The 18,791-nt window shown below is 54.9% G+C and overlaps 1 protein-coding gene and 1 long non-coding RNA gene across 3 annotated transcripts; one reads left to right on the top strand and one right to left on the bottom strand.

Moving 5' to 3' along the window:
- Positions 1-1,752: 1,752 nt before the first annotated feature.
- LOC120235791 lies at positions 1,753-4,016 on the bottom strand. Of its 2 annotated transcripts, XR_005529501.1 has the most exons (4): positions 3,784-4,016; positions 2,898-3,240; positions 2,442-2,538; positions 1,753-1,834 (listed from the first exon to the last, which is right to left on the bottom strand). It is a non-coding gene; the product is annotated as an uncharacterized LOC120235791 (long non-coding RNA). The 2 variants fall into 2 exon arrangements; XR_005529502.1 differs by having other exon boundaries at positions 2,442-3,240.
- Positions 3,528-18,431, top strand: FAM166C (family with sequence similarity 166 member C). The gene is made up of 4 exons (XM_039238345.1): positions 3,528-3,666; positions 14,589-14,862; positions 16,042-16,154; positions 18,224-18,431. The coding sequence occupies exons 1-4, from the start codon at positions 3,593-3,595 to the stop codon at positions 18,366-18,368; spliced, it is 606 nt and encodes a 201-aa protein (XP_039094276.1). The 5' UTR covers positions 3,528-3,592; the 3' UTR covers positions 18,369-18,431.
- Positions 18,432-18,791: the final 360 nt, after the last annotated feature.

The following is an 18,791-nucleotide window of genomic DNA, read 5'->3' as shown; positions in this document are numbered from 1 at the left end:
TCAGATGTCTTTTCCCAGCTCCCGGAGCAGAGGCTCCGGCCCCGCTCTCCGCAGGGCTCTGCTGGTGCCCTGCTAGGCAAGCTCTGCCTCCAGGAGTGGGCAGGTGGGCATGGATGGGCGTGTGTGTGTGGAAGGGGTGGGCGTGCGGCCAGGGGCACCTCCCCCTGCGGGGGCAGAAGGAGCTTCACCGGCTGTGTGCACAGGAAGCCGGGCTGCTGCACAGGTGTTTTGTGGGGATTCGTGCCCCCCAGTCAAGTCAGCCACCAGGGGTGCTGGTGCCTGTGAGGCTTGGGGAGCCTGGATGGGCCAGGCCTGGCTGGGTCACACTGTGCCGTGTAGACATCCCAGCCCAGGGTCCCCCAGCTGGAACATCAGCATCTATCAGACAATATTCAGGCTGTACCTGGTGGCTGCTGTCAGACATGAGAGTCCTAAGAGAAAAAAGGGAATGTTCTGCCTCTACCTGCACTCATAGGGATTGTGTCCCCAAGAGGTAGGGTCCCTGACCTCCTGCTTTGGGATCCCTGGATCTGGGAAGGTGGGGGCTCAGGAGCCAGGCTAAGCAGCTGTGAAAGCCTCAGAGCCTTATTTTCTACCAAGGGCCATGCTTAAGGTTCAAGCACTAACCCAGCCCCATCCTGGGGCCTGGGGATGGAGGAGGCCGGGCCAGTGAGCCTCGCTGTTGGGCCTTGTACCCAATTAGCTGCTGGGGCTGGGGGGCAGTGGGGAAGGGACATCTGGCAGAATTTCTTATGACCAAAAAAGAACTGCCCTCTCTTCCAGCAACGTACCCCGGGAGGTGCTTATAGAGAAAGGGACCCTGGTCCCCAGGGTCCCCGAACCCCGATCTTTTGCAGGGCCATCCGCACCCTCACTCTTGCTGTTTGCTCTATAAGGCACCCATCACTGCCTTCTTGCAGGGACTCAGGTACCCATTCCTGAAAGTGCCTTTGCACCCACACCTCCACCCAGGCTGGGGTGGGGTCCTGGCCTGCTGCCCCCAGGCCTCTCCTCTCACTGCTTCGTTCTCACCACGGGGAGACCCTGGTGCCCTGTGTCTTTGCATCCCCAGCGCCTCGCACAGGGTCCTGTGTATAGGAGGATGCCCAGTAAAGGTTGACTGGATAAGGGGTGAGCTTGGTGACCCATAGGGAGGTAAAGTTTCAAAGAGGAAATATTAAATGTTCACAGCACGCTAATCAGAGGTTACTCCGTTTGAATTCTGCAGTCCAGTGACCTGCAGCACGTCCCAAGAGCCTCCTTCTAGATGTTTCCTTGCTACATTGCCTCCTTTTTCTTTTGAAATTTATGTTCTATTTTCATGTCTCTCTTTCCTTCTCTAGTTCCTGCTCTTCTTTCTCACTTTTATCGAACCACATTGGAGCAAAGGATATTTTAGCATATTGTATTTATTGAATACAAATGAATGTCCAAAAATTTAAAACACCAGACAAGTTTAATGTCTCTCTCTAAAAAACAAACAAACAAACAAAAAACCTGGGGCACCTGGGTGGCTCAGTAGGTTAAGCAACTGACTTCGGCTTGGGTCATGTGCTCACAGTTCATGAGTTCAAGCTCCACATTGGGCTCTGTGCTGACAGCTCAGAACTTGGAGCCTGCTTCGGATTCTGTGTCTCCCCCTCTCTCTCTGCCCCTGCCCCGCTTGCACTCTCTCTCTCTCTCAAAAATAAATAAAACATTTTTTAAAAACCACAAAATTAACAAGCATGTTCTATAAATAAGGTTGTTAAGTGACCTTTGTTCATAAGGCTTGGTGGCATTTGATAAGGAAAAATAGATCCATCTCCTCCTTAGGTCCTTTGGTGGTTGTCTCCTGTAGGGGTAAATTTCATGAGGTCTGTGCATCTTTAGGGAAAAGCCCATGAACTTGCCCTAAAGAAGGCATTGAGCTCAGCCCCACCTCAGTTTCTATATGGATAAAATGGTGGTAATCCAATCCTGCCAACACATGGCACCCCCCCGAGCTGAGCAAGCTGACCTTTCTGAAACCTAGGCTGGATCTTACTTTTTCATTTCCTCTTTCCCAGCTATTATCCATTTCTGTAACTCTTACTATAAAATTTATTCAACAAGCATACACTAACTCCTTCGTACCAGGTACTGGAGATTCAGGGGCGAATGTGACACAGTACTGGACCTCAAGCAGAAGAGACAGACTGGAACACAGACAACAGAGTGCCAGGTTCATGGGCACAGTCAGCTGGCAAATTAAAATGGGGGAGGCAGTGGGCACTTGACCTTGGCCAACGGAATGCCTTCTTGGAGTATAGCACCCCTGAACTGAGGGTTGTTTCTGTTATAACTTTTACAAATGTCTTTCTTATTATCACTCCTATTCTGCATGGGGAGTTTAGAAATACACAGATCTGACTGCATTCTGAAGGATGGATGGAGAGTTCTACCTGGTTACAAGCACTCACTTCCCTTCAGTTCCTTTTCCTCCCCAGGCCACGGTTTTCCTGCTTCTTGCACTTCTTGGGAGGCTGTGCACCCCTTCTCCCCCAATTCCATTATTATCTGCCAGAGAAAGCCTTTTGAGAATTCCTGGTGCAAAAGATCCTGCAAGTTCATTAGTGACCATGGCCTTCATCAGCGGCCGTTTACAGAATCAACTATGAAGATAACACTTATTGCACAGGATTGAATGGAACTGTGAAGGCCAAGGGTAAACTGCAGAGGATTCTTGCTCATCCCAGGGCTGCTGCAACGGTAGCTGGGGAGGCAGGTCTGGCGCCAAGTCGCAGAGCAAGTCACCTTGGAGGCTGTCACAGCTCTCTCATGCCCCAGTGAAAGATAAGCGGGGTGACGATCTCTGGGGAAATGGGACCTGGGGGCACCAGCTACAAGAGCGGGGTATTATCACAAGAAAACCTCACCAGGCCTTTGGCAAGTTTGCTCTGCGGTGCAAATACGCCAATGGAACTTTGGTCCGGGAACAGGTGTAAATCACACATCCAGACCTTTCCACGATTTGCTTCTTGCCCCTTCCTTATAAATCACCCTTGCGTGCAGAGTAGTTTGATGGGCAAGATGAGGTGAGAAGGAGGCTCCCAGGGAGAGAGGAGAGATTAATGAAGACAACTCCCCTTGAGGAACTGGGGCGCGCGGGCAGACTCGGGGGGCGCTGGCTCCTGGGGTCCCTGGAGCACAGCCACGGTGGGGCTGCCGCTTTCTGCTCTGCCTCCAAAGCGAGGGCGCGCCAGGCCAGGTCAGCGAGTCCTGCGGCGGGGAGAAGGGCACTTAGGGCGCATCCGGGACGGGCCTGTCCACGGGGTTTCCACGCCCATCCCGCATCTGAGCGTCACCACATCCCGTCTGGTGGCGAAGCAGAGAGAGGAGCCCATTTCTGGACGTGAAAGCTGAAGTTGGAGGGAGCGGAGGTTTCCGAGGGGAGCATGCACAAATAGGGCTGGGTCCCTCTCCCCTGACCGCCCAAAGCTGCGGCTGCGTCTTGGCCCCGTCAGAGGTCGCGTTGCCAGGCGCGCGGTTGCCAGGGGACCCGGGGCTGTTTACCGTCCGGCAGGGAGCGCCCTGTGCCCGGCTCGATGCGCTAGCGCTTGAGGCGCACACCATGGCCTCCCGCAGCTCTGGCACCCTGCTGACGGAGTTCAATGCCGCCTACGTGCCCCCTGGCCTCATGCCCGGGTAAGGCCACCGCCCCCACCCCGCCCCCCAACCCCAGAACATGCCTGAACCAGTCTGTCGGAGCGTCACCCCCACCCCCCAAAGCCCTCCTCCCGCTAGAAGCTGAATACTCCCCACCTGCGCCTTTGGGGTTTGAAGGAACCGGGGCTCCAGTAGTTCGCCTGGCTGGGTGATCTTCCCGGGATGGGTTGCGTGCTCAGAGCAGAAGGTGACTGGCACGGACAGGGGCTCTCTCCACATCCTCCTCCATGGGAAGTCAGTCACCAGGGAGCGCGGAGCACACCCAGCCTGGGGCGCAGGGCAGGGGGAGGAGAGGGAGCCACGTGGTGAGCTGGGTTTGGAGACGCCTGGGCAGGAGTGACAGCGTGGGGAGCGGGAGGGGGCTGGGGGGGGGTGCTGGCTTTCGGGGTCCCAGCCCAGTGCAGGCGCACCTAGGATTCACGCAACAGTAGTATTTGTTGGATGAAGGCACAAAGGAGACCGCGTGGGCGCCTGGGTGGGCTCGAAGAATCTGGCCAGGTTGCACAGGCAGTAGTAGTTAGTGCTTCGTAACCTACACTGTCTGCTGGACTTTGTGGTCACTTCTCCCACTGATCTGACTTAATCCTCACACAACGCTGGCTTTGAAGGCTTGCGGGTCCCCAGATATGCCTTGCTTTTAGCATTTTCAGATGCAGGGTCAAACCTACCTTTCCTTTCTCTGGCTGTTTCCAAGCTCCAAACAGCCGAGATGCAAGTCTAACTGTCCCTTCCATTCTTTGACCCTTTCTGTTAAAGTGTCTGAGATTTCCACTCCCAACTTCTTCTTCTGCGGTGAAAGACTGTGTTCTTTCTCCCACCAGCCAACACTGGCAGGGACTGGGTTCTGAGGCACGCCTGCCATCCAGCCAGGTGTGTTAGAAAAGTTGGCTTTGGATTTTCCCATTAATTTTTTTATTCATTTGGACATTCCTCTGATAGACATGTTGAGTGCTGGAAATGCGCCAGGTATTGTGGTAAGCAGGGGGCTGCCCTTGATGGGTTCTCATTGTGATGTAAATACAGAAGGTCTAGTTCAAAGGTTTGCAGCCTTGGATAGTGGTGTTTCCACCACATTCTGGGTGTTCATCAGGAGGTTTCATTTTATACACAACTCTATTTTTTTCTTAAGCTCCCCACTGTCCCTGGTTGGAACCTTAACCCCACCCCCAAAATGATGTTCTACTCTGCCAGGGGAAGTTGTTTATTTCAGAAACGACCTAGGTTCCCTCTCTAGCCACACCACTTGGCTGCAGTTCCATTGAACACCTTGTCCTGTGATTGATTTAGAAATTGTGGTAATGAGTGAATCATAAGGAAGCCTCCAAGCATGAACTGGACTAGTCTTAGTAGCTGAGCCTGTATCTGTGGCTTTTTTGGCATGGATCTTTCTGGGGGGAGGTATGCTCTCCCTAAAGATCCCCATCAATGAGGAATGAGTGGAGTTCTCTTATGTTTCTAAATGCTACCTCATTGGCAATTTTGTTAACTTAATGAAAGAATCCAAGATTCTCCACCACACTTGGATAATTAGCATTTTTGTGTCTTTTCAAACATTAATCGTGGGGTTTTAAGGAGAGCCAGTCTCTTCTGACACTCAGATCACCCCCCTTACCAGTTTGATTCATAGGGCAGAGAATATTCTCAGTGGTAAAGACCTTGGAGATCATGTAGCCCAGCCCTCTTCTGTTCCAGATGTGAGGACTGAGGTCTGGGACCGGGGGTGAGGGAGACTTGCATGAGCCCCAGGCTGGTGTTGGAAGAGCTGGACTGGAACCAGGTCCCTGATGCCTTGTCGTGACATCGGGAGCCCCCAGGTATGAGCACCTACTGTGTGCCAGGCACTGTGCTGGGCTCTTTACAAACTTTCTGTAAAAAAAAAAAAAAAAAAAAAAAACCTTTGCAACAACCCAGATGAGAAATAAGCAGCTTGTCTAGGGTCATCCAGCAAGTTACCCAGCCCGGTCTTTGGGACTTCAGCACCCAGGCTCCTCTGAATCCCTCCATTGCTATCTAATATCATTAATTAGATCCCTGCAGCATTCAAGGCCTGATTCTGGGCACCAAGGAAAATAGGATGCTGGTCTTCAGAGTAGTTGGCCAGGGTGCTCTGTCTGGTCCCTTGCCACTCTGGGTCGCACCGCCCTCGGGCATCTTGCCACTCTCTGACCTGTGTGAGCAGAGGATGCTTGGGTCCTAGTCCCTGGGACTGTAAGGCTTTTTAAGGGATGAGGCCAGGCTCAGTGGGGCTCCGCGCCTCTTGCTTGCAGGTCAGATCTAAGTGGTATCCATCCTCCTCCTCTCTGCCTCCCAGCACCCCTTGCCAGGCTCATAGTCCAAACACTTGACCTGCCACCATGCGTTCATGGCCAGGCTACCCCTGCCCCTGATGTCCCTGGTGGAGCCGGCAGCAAGAGTGGGGGACTTGCACCCCCCCATACACACTTCCCTACATTTTCCTAGAGCAACTATGCCCTTATCTGCTGCTGAGCTGGGCCTGGGCCCCAGGACCCTAAAATCAGTGCATTCCACTCTCAGGAGGGTGGCCCTTGTCAGGCAGGTGGCCCCACAAGGTGGCTGTATCCACTTCCCAAGACCCCCCACACAATAGATCTGCTGGTAAATGTTTGACAACCAGCTCTCTGAGGGCAGAGAGGGGGGTGTCTTGATTTATAGCATTCATCTACTATCTGGGGTATAGACGCTCCCACCATGGCTGATTTCAGGCCACCAAAATGGTGTCACACTGCAGAGCTGGGGAGAGAACCCCAAGCAGCACACACACTGACTCCCCGCTATGGACGCAGGAGACACAGCTAACCTCATGAACACAGACCGTAGTGAAACACGATATGATTAGGTGGTGATGAGTACACGTGTTTATTACCTTGGTTTTCAATATGATTTCTCTCACTGTGACTTTATATAATTAAAGTTTTTTTGTTTTTTTTTTTAATTTAACATTAAAGACTGGCTTGTTTAACAACAGCTCAAAAAAAAATCCTAGACATGTAATCATCGGCTCTCTTCAGCCAGTATGAGCCAGGACAAACTGCCGCTAGCACACGCCCACCTCCTGTCGGCCACTTCAGACCTGAGACCTCACCTCCTGGGTGAGAGAGGTGCAGTCCAGGTCAGGAGAGGGGAGCCCTTTCCCTTCGAGCCCCGGCCCTGGCCCTGGAGGTGCAGCCAGACAGGCCGGCGCATCCTGGGCTTTAAAACAAAGGCCATCTGTCAAAGGGACATAGGAGACTCCGTGTCATCAGGTAACTGATGCCTCTCACGCAACCCTAAAGAACTGGGGAGGCTTCCTAAAAACAGGGGGTCAGAGGCCCCTGGAGACCTAGGCTTCATAACAGGGACCCTCCTTCTTTCCAGAAGAATCATCAGCCCTTAAAAATGTGTGCCTCCATTTGGCAGTTCGTTTCTGCAAATATTTGCAGAGCAGCTACTGAGTGCCAGGAGTGCCAGGGATGCAGATAGAACACCTCACTCTCTCCCCCACGGAGTCCATATTTCAGAAAGACTACACTAAAGGCCCAAGTAATTACACAGCAAGAATGTGAGGTGGGACAGAGAGAGGGTCCTAAAGGGCACAGATGGGTCAAGGGAGAGGACAGGCAGGCCTGTGGGCAGCTCCATGGAAAAGCGGGTGTTGGAAACGGACCTGGGGGCTGAGGCCACAAGGTCGGGAGAGGAGGAGAGAAGCATCTTGGGGGATGGAGGGGATGGCCTGAGGGAAGGCAGGGGTGGAGGTGCTGGCTGGTCCTGCCTCCAAAGCCACAGATGGCCTATTGGGCTGGAGTAGGAAGGACGTGGATGTGGGTGGGAAGCTTGAAGGCCCCAGTCAGGCAGGGCCTGGAGACTTCGCTGGGTCCTTCTGCATTTCATAGACAATGGGGAGCCCTTGAAAGTTTTTGCCCAGGGGAAGGATCTGAAGGCGCTGCGCTCAGCAGGAAGTGCTGTGGAGAGGAGAGTGCTCGCGGAAAGAGGAAGGAGGATGTGCCGAATAGTCGTAGTTAATTAGTTAATAAGGCTGCTCAAGGGATCTCTGATGGCTCATGGTAATTAATTTTAATGTCAGCTATGGGGCCATTTTGCTCCCTGTACACTCCCTGTACGCACAGGGACACACACACACACACACACAATGGCTGCCAGGAACCCCGCTGAGCGCCGTCTCCCAGCTTGTATGCAGGTGGGCGAGGAGCCAGGCAGCAGATGAGGGGGCCAAAGGGGAGGTGTGGCAGTGCCACGGAGACAGTCATATGCCCTGTTACAAAACCTGTCATTCATTCCCCTCTGCTTTCTCCACCTTGGCCTGCCGCATGACCACCAAAAACAGGCCTTTGGAAACTTTACGGTAGAACCACACAGGGTCACCCTCAAGGCACACAGATGCAAGGGCATACAAGGGACACAGGCGTGGCTAGCCAAGGCGTGCCCTCTGAGTGCTAAAGAAATGTGACCGTGTGTACCCATGTGCACGCACTCACACTCGTGTCCCTCTTCCTGAGCAGCAAGTTCTGAATAGGATCCCCAGGGGAAGCAGAGCCTGAAGAGGATTGCGGAGGAGAGGACTTCTATTCTATTGGGATGCAAATATCTTGGCATTCAGAGAAGGTGGAAAAGCGGGGAGCAGAGGAGGAGTATGGCAGAGAGCCTGGGGGTGGCTAAGACAAGAATCCCAGGGACACGTCACATGTCTATAGCTCCTTTCTTCCAAGGATGAACGCAAAGTCCCCTGTGGGTGGGACGCTGCGTTCACTTTGCAGATCAGAGCCAAGCCCCTTTAAGGCAGTGTTCTGGGACATGGTGCCACCACCCCCCCACCGCCGCCCCCGGGTTTCTGGACTTCTCCTTCCTCCAGCGGACATTTATTGAGCACTTGTCTTGGGTTAGGTGCTGCGTAGGTGCCGAGGATAAAGAGAACACAGATTCGCAGAGGAGATGGATGAATGTGCACCTGACTGTGGATGAAATGTGACATGCATGCTAGATAGAGGGTGTGAGGTTAGGGAAGGCAACAGAGAGCCGTGGCTCTGGGAGTGGGGGAGGACCCTCTTTCCCCCCTGCCAGGGACACAGCATCCCAGGTCGAGGAAATGTGTGCAAAGCCTCAGGGGTGCGGATCGCATGTGAGTCCCCAGAGATGTGATACTTCTGGGGTATTGGGCGCTTGTGGGGAAGCGAGAAGGGAGAGGTGACCACAGTGATGTGATGCATGTTTGAGAAAGATCATGCCAGCAGCAGCGTGGACATCAGGCTATAGGGGTGAGATTTTGGTCTGGGAGCCTGGCTAGGAGATTACAGAGCATCCCGGTGAGTGAAGAGGGAGGCGGGCTGTGGTGGGGAAAGTCTGAGGACTTGGGCAGAAGAGAGGTATGAAGGGGGATGGAGAAGGGAGGATGGGGTGAGTCCTGGCTTCTGGCTTAGGTGAGGGGTGGCTGTAGGTGTTAAGCAAGGCAGGACCATCCAGGAGGAGGGGCAGGCTGGTTTCTTCCGGCTGAGTCTGGCACTGGTGGACAAACCCTATGTGGACAATGAGTTGTGTGGACCCATAGTCAGGAGAAGAAACAGAGACACATGGGTGTCCAGGGTAGCTCAGTCTGTTAAGTGTCCAACTTCGGCTCAGGTCATGATCTCACGGTTCATGGGTTCGAGCCCCACATCGGGCTCTCTGCTGACAGCTAGCTCAGAGCCTGGAGCCTGCTTCGGATTCTGTGTCTCCCTCTCTCTCTCTGTGACCCGCCCCCCTCAAACTCTGTCTCTCAAAAATAAATAAAAAAACATTTTAAAAAATAATAAAAAAGAAACATAGAGACACAGATCTGGGGATCTCTGGTGTATGGGAGGTGTTGGAAGTCTAACACAGATGAGCTCTCCCAGAGGGAGAGGGTCCGTCAGAAGGGAAGGGGACTCTGGGGCACTTAGAAGCATCTAGTAGGTAAGCAGAGGAAAAGAGCCAGCTCCCAGGCCATCCCCCTCCACACTGACCTCTCTTCAAAGCCTGACCCCAACGGAAGGCCCTTTGTGGAGCCCCACCAGGGGAGGGTGTAGGCTGCAGGAAGAAGGGCTGAGGTGTGGATGTCTGTATTCCCAATACCCAGGGCACAGCAGCTTCCCAGTAAAGTAACCCCCAACACTATCCCACTGTCTTAAAAAAAAAATACATGTACAAAGCATAAAGAAACTAAGCAGCCCAAATCCAAACACCTGGAATTAACCAGGGTCAGCATTTGGTGAAGTTCATTCCAAGTTTCTCTTTGTGTGTCTATTCAGCTAAAAGCCCAGAGACTGGCTGGCCGGCTGGTGGCTAGGAAGATAGACAAAGCAATTCTATAAAAATGTGATCATGCCATATTTGCTGTTTTAAAGTGAAAAAATCATGAAATTTAATTTTACTAGAACTCAGCTTAAGAGAAAGACATGGACATAAAATGGGAAGAATCACCAGACATTAGCTAAATGCTAATTCAGCTCAAGAGGTATTAATTCGTCAAAGATCCCTCTAAAGTAGAGAGAGGGAGAGAGAATAAAAACCATGCAGGGGTGAGCATCACTGTATTGGTATTTTTCAACAGAGTGTTTTCATTTTAGGTGCCACAGGCTGACTCTGCCTTATAAATGCTTAGCAAGTCATCACCCCTCCCCCCCCACCCGCCCCCCCCCCCCCCCCCCCCACCGCCCCAGCCAGGTTTTGTTGCCGAAATTATTTTTCCCTCTGACAGGTTTTACAACATTTACACTCTGTTCTGCAAGCAGCCTTCACCTGGCTGATATTTCTAGTTCCGCACTTAAATAGATTTGAAGCTAACCACCCGTCATGTTAACAATTTCTACATTCCTGGGTCTTGCTTTCTTTTGAATCATCTCTTCATTGGCAGGATTTTGTCACTGCACACTTCCTGCAAGAAGAGGAGAACCTGGGGGTTGTTTTATTTCCTGAGCTCTTTCATGCTAGGAAAGGCCCGGCCGCTGCCTTTGCGGCTGATGACCGCTTGGCCAGTTTGATATCCTTGGGTCGTGCTCTTGTCCTTGCCACCTTTCTTTAGTTTTCATTCTGTTGCTTTCTTGTCTTTTTTGTTGGGGCTTGACAGCACCTGATGGCCGCACCTCTCTCCCTCCTACATTCTGAACCACTTGAGGAATAGGATGAAAGTGTGGAAGCTGATATCGGAGAATAGGGCTGATACTGAGCCCCGGGAGGAGGAAGCGGGGCTGGTGCGGGCAGGTTTTCCTCCTGAAGGGCAGCGTGTGTCCAGCCAAAACAGGGCGCAGAAGAGTCTCGTGGGCTTGCTTGCTTCCAAGGAAAAGGGGGAGTGCGGGGTGGGCTCCAACAAGCCTCGTTTCCCTCTTTAGCCCACCCATCTGATGCCCTTCCACCCTCAGCTGGAAAAGCAAGGAGGGGACGGAGGCTTGTCCTTGGAGAGCTCCCTCCTCAAGGAAGGACTCGGCAGGTGGCAGGAAGAAGCATCTCCCTACTGCTTATCTGTGACTGCTTAGCTGTTGAGCTGATAGGTTTATTAGGTTGCATACCCAGCACTGAGAACCTTCAGGAACTCTGCTTTGTCCTCTCAGCTTCCGTGTCTTGCAAACGATCTCTGCCCCAGTGCAAGTGTTGCAGAGAGAGGGCGAGGCGCGGATCGTGCATTGGGAGATTGGATGATCTCACGGTACCTTAATGAAAAAACACAGGCCCACGTTTAAGCGGTGGGTCAGCAGTCTGAGGTCGAGGGAGTCCGAGGGAGGTCGAGGAAAGAACAGGAGAGGACGAAGCAAAGGCAGAAGGAACAGAGTAGTCCATCCACAGAGAAGTTCGGGAATAAAAGAAGAGGAGGGGGGAAGTGAGGCAGCAAGGCCCACTGGGGATTTTAAAGCCGGGGACAAATGCACAAAAACGTGCATCTTTGTAGGCAGAGGAGAAGCCAGGAGAGGGGAGGCTACAGATGGCGCGAGGGAGGGCAGAGGCTGAGAGAAACACGGAGGGGCTGACTGCACACGTGAGACCTTGGGAGGGGCAGGAGGGGGAGGCTCCAGACCCAGGAGGGGGTAAACCACGGCTAGGAGAGAAGGACCCTGTCCTGGAAGTGGCCGAGGTGACCTAGTAGGCATCACCAGCCCCACCATCGTTCCAGGACAGGAGGAGGCCCGGAGCCAGCAGAGGCAGGAGGGAGAGGGCTGGGGTCCCCAGCGTCGTGGGCTCAAGGGCAGCAGAGGTGAGGCTGCACAGGGGCCTGGGTGTGGTGGACGGCTTCTCCCCTCACTTCCTGCTTGCGCCCAGGCAACCTCTAATGCTTCAAGGCTCTGACAAGGCGCCGCAGGGATGCCTGTGGAGGGCTGGGCACCGGGAAGGGCCCTTTTTATATTTTGCCTACGGTGGAGAGCAGCTCAAAGCCCCGTCAGTAACCACCGGACCTGGCTTCCTTGCCTTTCACCTGAAGACGGGAAGGAGGAGGCCATGCACTGCTGTCTAATTCTACTGGGGAGGAGCCCAGGGGGGCCCCGAGCAGCCGGTGGCAGTGCAGCCGGTGCGGGTGATCCCGAAGTGCTGACCCCAGGGACCGCGGTGCCCTTTGGCCTGGTGAGATGGGGAAGCCCGTGATGTGATGTCGCAGTGGCCGCAGGCGCCCTGTACCCCCTGGGGCCTCGCTGATAAGGGAACTCGGCTGAGAGAAGGTGGGGCGTCAGGCCTCACAGCAGGGAGGCCTCAGGATGGGTGCCCGGGGTCCCTGCAGCCTGGTCATCTGGCATTTGTGCGAGGAATGGGGCCGTAGGCACATACCCACTCATCTTTTTTTTCCTAAACACTTCCGACTCCGACCGTGTGCGAGCCCCGGGGATGTGAAGGTGAGTAAGACACACCCCAGCTGTGCTCAAGAGGCTCCCAGTCTGGTGACGGAGACAAAGGCATGAAAACAGACAAGGGCATTGGGAGCGAGGTATGGCTCCCGGCGCAGCAGGGAGAGCAGGACCGCCTGGCTAGGTCCAGGGAAGGGATCTCAAAGAAGTGACGGGGCAGGTCTTAAAGTATCCTTTAGTCCTGGGGGGCAAGCATCGGGGGTCAGGGGAGAGGGCAGGTTTGGCATTCTTGATGGCTGGGGGTGGCGCTCAGGGCAGAAACCCAGGGGAGAGATGGGGGTGCGCGGTGTGAGGGACAAAGAGCAGTAAACCGCCAATGGCTCTTTGCAACCGGTGCAGGGCGGCTGGTGAGGCTGGAGAGGGAGGCAGTCAGCTCACAGGCAGCCTTGAATGCCACGCTAAGGACTTACTTGGCTTTCGAAAGCTCACTCTGGCGGAAGTACGGGAAAGGGGCGGGAGCTAAGAGCGCAGTTAGGAGGATGGGGGGCTGCTGCGCCCACAGTCCAGGTAAGAGGCCGTGTGGCCCAAGTTCAGGGCAGAAATGGAGCCCTGGGGCTTGAGGACAAATTGCACGTGAGGAATGAACCTGAGGGAGGGGGTGGACGCCGAGTTTCTGACTTGGCCGTCTGGAGAGGGCTCTTCAGCAAGATGGTACTAGATGCGGGGAAGTTGGGGTGCAGATAGTGCCTGGGACATCCGCTGGGGGTGTTTAGTATTCAACTGCAGGCAGGGGTCCGAGGAGCTTCTGGGCTGGAGATGTAGACCAGGGGCCATGCACACAGTGGGGGAGGGTTAAGGCCCTGGCATGGACCCCTTGTGGGCGCAGACAGACCCCGGGAAAAGAGAGCAGATGAGGCACATCATAAAGGGGAAACTGAGAAGAAGGAATGGTCAGAGAGGTGAGTGAAAACCAGCAGACAAGGAGGGACTCGTGTTATAAAATCCAGACGCATGTTTCAAGAAAGCAGAGGTCGACATTGTCCAGTGACGTAGGAGACCCCTGGCGCCCTTGTCAAGAGCCATTTCTTTTCTTTTCTTTTTTATTTTTTGAGAGAGAGAGCAGGGGAGGGGCAGAGAGAGAGGCGGAGAGAGAGAATCCCAAGCAGGCTCTGCGCTGTCAATACAGAGCTCAACTCGGGGCTCAAACCCATGACCCATGAGATCACGACCCGAGCTGAAACCAAGAGTCAGATGCTCAATGGACTGAGCCACCCCAGGTGCCCCTGTCAAAAGCCATTTCGATGGCACCGTGGGGTCAGAGTGAGGTCTCACATAGGGGGCGAGAAGCCACTGACTGGAAAAGCATGAATCTCTGTCATTTGCACAAAGTCTGACACTCGTGCCCTTCGGCTGTTGTCAGCTCTGTGATTCCGTGGCCGAAACAAGCCTCTGACTCTCTGTGCAAGTCTCACCCGACCAGGGCTCCTCAGCGCGCTGTGTGTGCATGTGTCCTCTGTGTCTCCAAGGGTCGCTGCCCGCCAGTCCCCTGTCCCTCTCGCTGGCCGCCGTGGCTGCAGGGGGCATGGAGCCCCTCGCAGCCGTCTGAGGGGAGCCCCTGGAGGTGGTTGACTGGGGCGAGGCTGCAACCTGTGAACCCAGGCCTTGGCTACCACACGTCTGACATCACACGTCCCTGCTGTGTCCCCACCCACTTCTTAGATTCTCTCTACCCCTGATGAGATAGTGGCAGGAGGCCTCCCCTTCTTCGGGCCAGACCCTGAGGAAACGGAGAGTGACGTGCCCGCAGCCTGAGGGCTCCGGGTGGGGCCCGGTGCTCTGTCCCCCCCCCCCCCCAGGAGGCCTCTGGTCTGGAGGGATGACCAGCCTCTGGGGGAAGGAGAGGCCCAGCGTCTCCCTCACTCGCCCTTCCCCGGAGCCCCGAGCTGGCAGCGCACCTGAGGAAAGCCTCTCAAGGCCCAGAGGTGACCGTGGGGGCTGCCGACCACACCCTCGGTTTTAAGGGCCTCTCTTGGAACTGGTCCCGGAGCTGTGCACTGACCCCCCCCCCCCCCCCCACCGCCCCCCGCCCCGCTGCCCTTGCAGGTACCAAGGCCATGTTCCCAGTGTGGCCTTCTCCTTTGGCTCCCCCTACGGCACGGCCACCCTCAAGTACTTCCAGGACCACCGCAACGCAGCCCTGGAGAAGGGCTGCTCTCTCTTCAGCAGAGGCAGCCACTTCCCGACCCTCTTCTCCCCCGACCCCGACCTCGTGCTGAGGAAGCGCTCCCATACCCGGGACCGCTGGCTGCACACCCCCAGCTACACCCGCTTCAACCTGGATGGGGGCCGCAGCACCCAGCTCACTGGATTCTACCAGGTGGGCTGCCCTGGGCCTGGCTGGGGCCTCCTCTGGGGGGTGGGGGTGGGGCGCTTGGAGACCTCTCCCCCTCCCCCTCCAAGAGTGACTTTGTTTGCATTCTCCGAGACCCTGAGCCAGCAGGGAACCCAGCGAGTTTGGCTAGGGGCCCTGCGGACAGGACCAGGACTCTGCTTCCCAGATGACCCCCCACCCCGGGGAGTCTTGGGGCTTTTGCCCAAGCTGCCCCCACCCCACTGCCAGGAGAGCTGGAGCCTTTGGGGATGTCCCCACCCTCACCCCTGCCCCATGAACCCGTGGACCCTCGCTTACTTCCTACTAGAGTAAAACATCGAAGATTCACCTACAGGATGAACCCCCCACCCCCTTGCCACCACACACACACACAGAGCCCACTAAGCCCCCGCCCCGGTTCTAGCCCCAAGTCTAGTCTCGATTGTACCTGGGTCCTGGTGCCCACCTGACACCTCTTTGCTTAGCAGCCCCTCTGAAGCTGTGCCCCAAGTCATCCTGAGCCCCAGATTGGCATGTAACTGCCCACACCCCGGAGTCCTGTCCTGCTCCTCTGGCTCTTACAGCCTCCCCGGGACCTGGTGCAGATATGTCCCCCTGGGCCACAGGCACCTACATGCTTGCCCACCTCACCGGGGCCAGGGCTCACTCTCTGCTGTGTCCCTAGAAACCCCAGTCTCTCCCTCGCTTCTCTTGCAAACATCCCTGCAGCCTGATTTCAGAGCCTGGTCCTCAGGGCAGAGAACTGTGTGAGAAGGCAGGCTCCAAAGGGAGATGACCGGGTCAACGCTGTCAGACTCCAAGGGATTGTGGGACCGTATCGGTGGGCATGGCGAGGGCTTTGCTCTCCCCCATGGCTCTCACGCAGAGCATCCCCAGTCCAGGGGGGAGGGAAAGGGAGACAAACACACGGAGCTTTCCTGTGCCACCTGCTGAGCCAGGATTCACACACTTGACCTCTGCTGGTTGCTTGCCTCCTTGACTCTCCATAGCAAAGCTGGCATGGCCCTTAGACAGACGGGAGACTCCCAGCTGGGGACACCAACAGGGGCGGTAGGGATGACACCCCCACCCCCTGCCCAGGTGTAGCCAGGCAGGAAGTGCGGGTGCCCCAGGTCACTCCTGCACACTGACTACCTGTCATCTCTTCTTTGGGTCGGGCTGTAGATGGCACAGCAACATCGGAAGTACTATCTAGACAAGACGGGCATGGTGCCCCGGGTGCCCTACTTCGTGCTGCCTGTGAAGGAGTGGGAACGATACCCCCTCCCCACCGACTTGTGAGTGCCTGCCCTCCCTCCATTCACGCATGCTGCAGACACATGCCCTAGGGGCACCTGCTTCCAGCCGGGCACACAGCCACTCACACTGAGAAATGAGTCAAGATCTAAGGAGCCTACGGGCAGAGGATGACAGTCACACGGCAAGGAGGGGGATCAAGGTTTGGGCAGCCTCAGCAGGATGCCAGGAACCTGAATGAGCAGAACCGTGAAAGAGTGTTTCCAGTGTGTCCCTGGCCCAGTGCATGGGGAGGTGGGGAGCAACCCCGTCATCTTTGCTGGCCTGAACCCTGCAGGCTTCACCCCCCCACCCCACCCCCCGCAGTGGCAGCCTTGCAGCTACACTCGTCCAAACCTGGGCACAGCCGCTTCTGAGTAGCAAGGGACTGCTGCCCTCTGGTGGACACAGAGGGCACGACACAGAGCAGGAAATTGGCTTCCCCCCACCCCCATCCCAACCAGACTCAGAAAATGTTCTTCTTGGGACTTCAAAATATCTTTCAATATCCAACTGTCCATCTAACAACATATGAAAGTCCCCCACGGCCTGAAGCTCACTCCTTTTATCTGAGAGAGCTGCTTTTCCCAGGGAAGGGCAGCTCTGCCCTTTGAGATAATCCAGGCACATGGTTCCCTTGCTCTCTCTCCTGACACCAAGGCATGGAAATCAGAAATCTGTGCTGCCAAGGCATTTTGTGGGGAAGGAGGGATCAAGAGGTCAATGGAAAGATCTTGGGTTTCCAACTACTTGTTCACCTTCTGCTTGCCTCAAGATCCCCAAGTCTTGCCACCATTATTAGTAAGGCAGCAACTCTTTCTACTGACTTCAATTGTTTTTAAAGACAAAAATTGAACTGCCTGTATGTTCTTTTCTGTAAGATAAAAGGGCCCATTTTAATCGATAGGGAAACTGAGGCTTAGTGATGGCCTCAGAAACGTGTGCTAGGTGGCAAGTCTGGTTGGAGGTAGAAGCTCTGGGTAGAAACCCAGATCTCCTGTCACTGAGCTTAGGACCCTGGGCTGTCCGTTTCCATGCCTTAGGTGGTTCTGAGTCAAACCAAACCTGGAGACAGTGCGGGGCCTCTCCTGGGGACATATTTCCTCTTGAGATCACTCTTGTCAGAATCTGTACCTCCCACTGCTGCGGGGAGCCCAGGACACCCCAGCTCCATTTCTTCTCCATGGAGAATCTGCTGATGGCTTCACACCCAACACAGAAGGCCAACCAGGTCATTGGGAGTAAGAGGGCCAGTGCCTGCACTCAGCCCTTTGCCTGATCACCTTTGTGGCCTGGGGCAAGACCCTGCCCTTTCCTGACTTTCATTACCATCATCACCATCACCGTCATATCACCACCACCACCACCACCACTACCATCACCACCACCACCACCATTACTGTCATATCACCATCTCCACCATCACCACCACCACCACCACCAACTCAACCATCACCACCACCACCACCACCATCTCAACCATCACCATCATCACCATCACCATCACCACCACCACCATCACCACCACCACCATCTCCACCATCACCATCACCACCACCACCACCATCACCACCACCACCATCACCCTCATCACCATCACCATCTCCATCATCACCATCTCAACCATCACCATCTCAACCATCACCATCACCACCACCACCATCTCCACCACCACCACCACCATCACCACCACCACCATCACCACCACCACCATCTCCACCATCACCACTACCACCATCACCACCATTACCGTCATATCACCACCACCACTGCCACCACCATCTCCAACATCACCATCATCACCATCACCACTAGCACAATAACTTCCAGTAGGGGTTGAGCCAGAATCTATCCCAGGTCTGTCTGACACCCATGTTCTCTGTCTTCACCACCGTGCCATTGTGCAAATACAAATTATTCTGATCTCGACTGAAGGGTGACTCACAAGATGTTGAGCTTATGAGCAGCCAGCAAGTAGGGTCAGGGTGGGCTAGAAAATTGGACACACGGGGCTGTGGTGGGGTACACCTGTCTGGAACACTGCGTAACACTGGCTCCATCCTCCCCCCAGTCCTCCTCTGAGCCCAGAGAAGAAATGGCACCTTTTAAGAGTATCCACCGAGAACCCGAAGACCTACCAGACGTTCCCCTCAGGAAAGAGGGTCTCCCCACATGAACGGCAGAGGAGAGACCTCTACTTTGAGTTCAGAGCATGATGCTTGAGAGCCTGGCCCTGATCAGGTTGGTTTTTTGGAATAAAATCTTTAGCCATGTCCAAACCCATGGTTTCCTCCTCTGACCTCTGGGAACATTTGGCCAAAGCAGGACAGCACCTGTGGGTCTCACTTGGCACCGAGTCTTCAGGGCTGTCAAAGGCTCAGCTCAGGGGTTCAAACCAGTAGAAAACAGTGTTCACTGACTCACTGGGCCCCCCACCCCTCCCCTGAGGTAGAGGCAGGTAGAACCAAGGACTAGAGGGATCCTGAGTCTTGGTGTCAGGCCACTCAGGTCCATAGATATCTCCCATCGGCTTCCACTAGTGTAACTGAGGAAGCCCCATTATTGTATATCTGAGAACAAAAGTGAAGTGACCCCAGAGCAATCTCACAGGGGGTCCTGTGCAAAGGAATTCCAGTTTG

The sequence above is a fragment of the Hyaena hyaena genome, unplaced genomic scaffold (genome assembly GCF_003009895.1).
Source record: "Hyaena hyaena isolate Hyena2069 unplaced genomic scaffold, ASM300989v1 scaffold_138, whole genome shotgun sequence".
Lineage (NCBI taxonomy): Eukaryota > Metazoa > Chordata > Mammalia > Carnivora > Hyaenidae > Hyaena > Hyaena hyaena.
Note: the sequence above shows the minus strand (reverse complement) of the source record. Positions and strands in the feature narration are given on the sequence as shown.

Bases quoted from the DNA above. Each gene is read 5' to 3' on its own strand.
- FAM166C (XM_039238345.1), top strand. From the start codon at position 3,593: ATGGCCTCCCGCAGCTCTGGCACCCTGCTGACGGAGTTCAATGCCGCC. The intron at 3,667-14,588 runs GTAAGGCCACCG...CTGCCCTTGCAG, and splicing joins CCCCCTGGCCTCATGCCCGG to GTACCAAGGCCATGTTCCCA. The intron at 14,863-16,041 runs GTGGGCTGCCCT...GTCGGGCTGTAG, and splicing joins AGCTCACTGGATTCTACCAG to ATGGCACAGCAACATCGGAA.